Source organism: Triticum dicoccoides, chromosome 2B (genome assembly GCF_002162155.2).
Source record: "Triticum dicoccoides isolate Atlit2015 ecotype Zavitan chromosome 2B, WEW_v2.0, whole genome shotgun sequence".
NCBI lineage: Eukaryota > Viridiplantae > Streptophyta > Magnoliopsida > Poales > Poaceae > Triticum > Triticum dicoccoides.
Window position 1 is genome coordinate 111758020 of NC_041383.1, and position 4763 is coordinate 111762782.

General features: G+C 51.3%; 1 protein-coding gene across 1 annotated transcript; it reads right to left on the minus strand.

Moving 5' to 3' along the window:
• Positions 1 to 2377: 2377 nt before the first annotated feature.
• On the minus strand, positions 2378 to 4073 carry LOC119362438 (peroxidase 70-like). The gene is made up of 3 exons (XM_037627656.1): positions 3779 to 4073; positions 3210 to 3401; positions 2378 to 3120 (listed from the first exon to the last, which is right to left on the minus strand). The coding sequence occupies exons 1-3, from the start codon at positions 3992 to 3994 to the stop codon at positions 2563 to 2565; spliced, it is 966 nt and encodes a 321-aa protein (XP_037483553.1). The 5' UTR covers positions 3995 to 4073; the 3' UTR covers positions 2378 to 2562.
• Positions 4074 to 4763: the final 690 nt, after the last annotated feature.

A 4763-nucleotide genomic window follows, 5' to 3' on the forward strand; every position in this document is an offset into this window, starting at 1 on the left:
AGACAAAGCCAAATGATCCGGGCCAGGAGCCGGATGATCCGGGCAAGTCCGGATGATCCGGGTCAGTGTCCGGATGATACGGGCAGGTCAACTGCGCATGGGATGGCTCAGGATGAACTCGAAAAACGGGGACAAATTCGAAGATTTCGTGGATTTTGGATGGATCTCGAGGGTGAGATGGTGGGGAAAGGAAAGATCGACTAGTTACACAACGAATCCACAGATCAAAATCAACAAAACATCATCAAAACCAACAAATCACAAAAAAATTGGGGGCTATTTTTGGTGAGTATTTTTGGATTTAGGACGAAAACAACAAAATCAAGCAAGAAAATATGGGGTAGGGGCTCCAAGAACGTGATCAACATGGCTCATGATACCAAGATGATGTAGGATAGAACCCTAGAGGCCGATCTTTCACGTTTGGAGAGGAACACGAAGAACACGAGGAGGGGAACGAGGGAAAAAACACAAGAGAACACTCAACCAACAAGAACAAAGTCACACATGTGCTAGATCATCGAAACACAAGAGAGGTACAAGATCCAAATCCAACAAGAGACGATACAAAGGGTAACCGGTTCTTCTCCGTGAGGAGGTATTGATGGTCTTCTCCGGATGGAGGTCTTGAATCCAGGTGGATCTTCTCCGAAGAGGTGTCGGTCCCTCACGAGGAGTAGATCCGGATGGGTGAGCAAGGTTCTATCTCACAAATGAGCTAAGTCAATGCTAAGTCTCGAAGAGAGGAGGAGGAGTCCTATATATAGGCTAGGGGGCGAAGGGGTACATGGGCCTCAGCCCAACACGCGCACGCATGCGGGGTCTGGATGATCCGGGTGGGGAGCCGGATGATCTGGGCTCTGTCCGGATGATCCGGGAAGTGGCCCGGATGAGCTGGTGATGCAGGCGGTGGCGATGTAGGTCCGGATGTCCGAGTGGGGGTCCGGATGTCCGAGTGGGAATCCGAATGTCCGGGCTATGTCCGGATGATCCGGGTTGGCATCCGGATGGTCTGGCTTCGGTCCAGCTTCGGGTGTCGTTGGGGGAGTTAGCCGGATCGTCCGGACCGGTGTCCGGATCGTCCAGGCTCTGTCCGGATCGTCCGGGCCCTCATCCGGATCGTCCGGCTAGCCAGGGACTTGGCGGTTTTCTTCTCCGTCTTCACGCATGTCTTCCGCTTCCGGTTCTCCTTGCTTCCTAGCTTCTCCGTGGCTAACTCCTTGGTACCTGAGTATGCAAAGTTTCTCCCTTTGAGGTAGTAGCCATGTGTCGTGTGATTCGAAAGGGAGTTGTGAGAGGAGTGATGTCACCTCGGTTTCGAGAGCTCTTGCACGTGCTCTAGTCATAGGTCCAAGTGGTGTTGTAGGGGATATAGATGGGTCCATGAGGATGATCGTGGGATGCTCCGCATCAAAAACCCTACGTCCTGCTTTGCTCGTATTGATTGTGGATGGGGTACAAAGTACATGTGATCCACCGTGATATCGTATGTGAATGAATCTGTCCCCTACGGCCCTAGCACCTCGGTTTAACAGATACCAGGGGTGCCTAGGGTTACACATAAGTCGGTTGTACCTAGGGGCAAATACGCTGGATACTACCTCAAAACCTTGGGGTGCATGCCAAGTCTTTGGATCATTCCTTCTTGGCTTTCTTGAAACAGACGAACGAGGCCCACCAGCTGACAGGCTTAGGGGGTCTTCGGTCTGGCCCACATGCCGGACAACCGACATGCCGAGCATGCCCTAATCCAGGACTCTATCAGTATTGGACACTCGGCAAAACAACGACTTTGCCATGTGTCCTGCCTTTTCCGAGTGTTTTACCTGGCACTTAGTTTTGGCTGGTGACTTTACCGAGTGCTCGACAAAAATTCTCTTAGAAAAGTTCCCGGCACTCGTCAAGCTGGTTGATTCCGATAGTGAGTTGGTGGCGGTGGGAGGATGCTCTGTAGGCGGAGATAGGTGGTTGCGGGGCCAGGAATGGGCGGTGTGTAGGCGGTGGGGCTGACTCGGCTTGCTAGAGCGGAGGGGGTGACAAGAGATGTGGCCGGTGGCGGGAGCTAGCTTTAGGGAAGGAAACTTCCTCTTGCTAAAATTTGTATTCAGAATTAGGGACGGGGAGGGAGCAAGACCTCCAGCTTATTAGGATGGAGAAGGTGTTTTTTGGTTTGTCCCAAAAGGGTTTGGAAAACTAGAGGGGTATTGAGGATGGCATAGATGTCTAGAGATTTAGTTTTTTGGGTCTTTTTTTAGAATGGGTTGGAGTCGCTCTTTGGCGTGGAAATGATTTCCATATAGCCGCATGGTTGTGTGGACTGGAAGACAAAAGCTTGTAGAATTCGTTGGAAACTAACGTGTTTTTTTAGAAACGAAAGTTATGTGCACTTGGGCATATAATAATTAAGCAAAGGGAAATACTTGATAGTTGAGATACATCACATCACACCCCATCTACTCTCCCACACTTGACGATGATCCGAGAAATGGCAGAACACAAGCACAATAACTCCACAGCCTTATTATGTCGCCTTTGAGCGCCACTTGATTCTAGATAGGTGGCTTAGTTCACCCTGGAGCAGCTGAGCCTTATCTGCCCCTGCGCCCCGGTGAGCGGGCTGATGTTCCCCATCCTCACCATGGCCACTGCGAAGTCCCTGTTGAACTGCGCCGACGCCGACGAGTACGTCCGGACCAGGCCGGCGGTGCGTCCGTCGTTGATCAGCACCTGGTCGGAGTGCAGGAGCCCCTTCTGGGACATCAGGTTGTTGTAGTATGCGTTGTCGAACCCGTTGGGCGTCTTCGTGTCCAGCGGTGCCAGGCTGCTGTCGCCGGAGCCGGTCGGCCGGGGACAGTTGGCCTTGAGAGATGCCGCGAAGGCCGCGTCGATGTTGGTCTCATTGTAGAGCCTGCTCCTGAAAAACCGGCACTGTGATTGTCCGATCGTGTGGCCACCAGAGAGGGCGACCATGTCGGTCACGCTGAGCCCCTTGGCGGCGAAGTTAGCGGTGAGGTTGGCGACGTCGAAGGACGGTGCAGGCAGGTCGCTGTTGGCCAGCGAAAGGCTCGCCGTCGTCGAGTCCCTCCTTCCCAGAGGAACCGTCCACGAAGGCCCTCCCAGCTGCAAGCAATTAATAAAGAACTAAGTTTGTTATTTTACAGTCGCGTGTGTTCAGCAAATTGACTACAGTGGCGCCGGATCGATCTTACGGCGACGACGGAGTCACGGGCCGCGACGGCGAGGATGTCGGCGCACGAGACGGTCTGTTTGCACACGGCCTCCACCTGCGCCTTGATGTTGCCGATGACGTTCATGCCTCGAATGGAATTGTTGTTCGGGGCTGCCCCCTGCTCGCCCGTGAAGGTGGCCGTGTCGCTCAGCAGTACGGACGCGTCGCAGCCCTGATGCATCGATCGTCACACACATCAGAAATTATATACTTCCGTCAAGATAAATCCTGTTGTACTACATACTAAGTTTGTTAGGTTGATTTGAACTGAAGAATTGAAAAGTCACTTGTAAAAAAATGAGTTGCAAAGTCAGATTAATTAGAATGGCCATGCATGCATGGACTGGAGTCAACTTGTGAGTGCTTAGGTACTCCTACATATAGATGCTGTGTTCCATTCCATTCCACTAGCTTTACTTTGACCACAGTGGGATTAACTGGTCGAGCTAGGACTAAGAGACCTACTAAATTAAGTGCAAGCAGTAATATATGCAATATAAAAGTGCGAGAGTAGTAAGTAAAGGGACACGGTAGATGAGAGGGACTTGCTTGCACAAAGCAGTCGTGGAAATGCAGGCGGAGCAGCGAGGCTCCCATGCGGGGCTCACTCCTCACGGCGGCGGTCACGGCACTCTTGATGGTTGCCAGCGCCCTGGGGCATGACTTGGCATAGAACTGAGGCGAAAGCTGCGGGAACGCCGAGGTGGCCGCCGCTAAGCACAGGAGCAACAGCACCGACAGAGAAGAGGCCACTGCCATTGCCATCAGTGTACTTCCGTATGCAAGCAGGCACTAATCCTGTTGTGATTAGAAGTCTATGCAATTAGTGGCCTGTTCAGATGAAAACAACTCTATGCAATGGCGTGCATTACAATGACTACATACACCTGTTTATATAGCTGACACATTTCAAGCCATTCTCCATTTGGTGTAACATGACAACCGACACTGTTTAATTTTTAGTGGTTTGACGCTGCATCTTTTCTGGTTGGAGATCTATATAGTATGGTTGGCATGGTGTTCGTAGTGCAACGACAATGAACAATGGGAAATCTATTGGGTAGCTAGTAGGTTAGGGTTGTGACAGAGGCACCACAAGCTCACAATCATCTTAGCTCTCCAAATGGTTCGGAATATTAGTTGGAGATGGGAAATGGGCAGCATTATTTGCCTGAATCATAAGCTAGCATTATTGTGTCCGAGCGAAATAATTCTTCCACCCAACACATGTGGGTTTTTTTTTTTGAACGTCAGTACAGACACAAGCGCTCATATACACGCGCATACACTCACCCCTATGAACGCACACACGCACACCCTACCCCTATGAGCACCTCCGAAAGACTGAGCCGTCATATCATCTTGAAATTTACGAAGTCACCGTAGGCACCTTGGTCGTCGACGGGAACGTCTCCTCCCACTGAATGCGAATCGCCGAAAATCCTGAAATAAATCTAGGAATAAATGCGAGCACCAGGATTTGAACCCTGGTGGGCTGGGGATACCACAGTCCCTCTAACCATCCAACCACAGG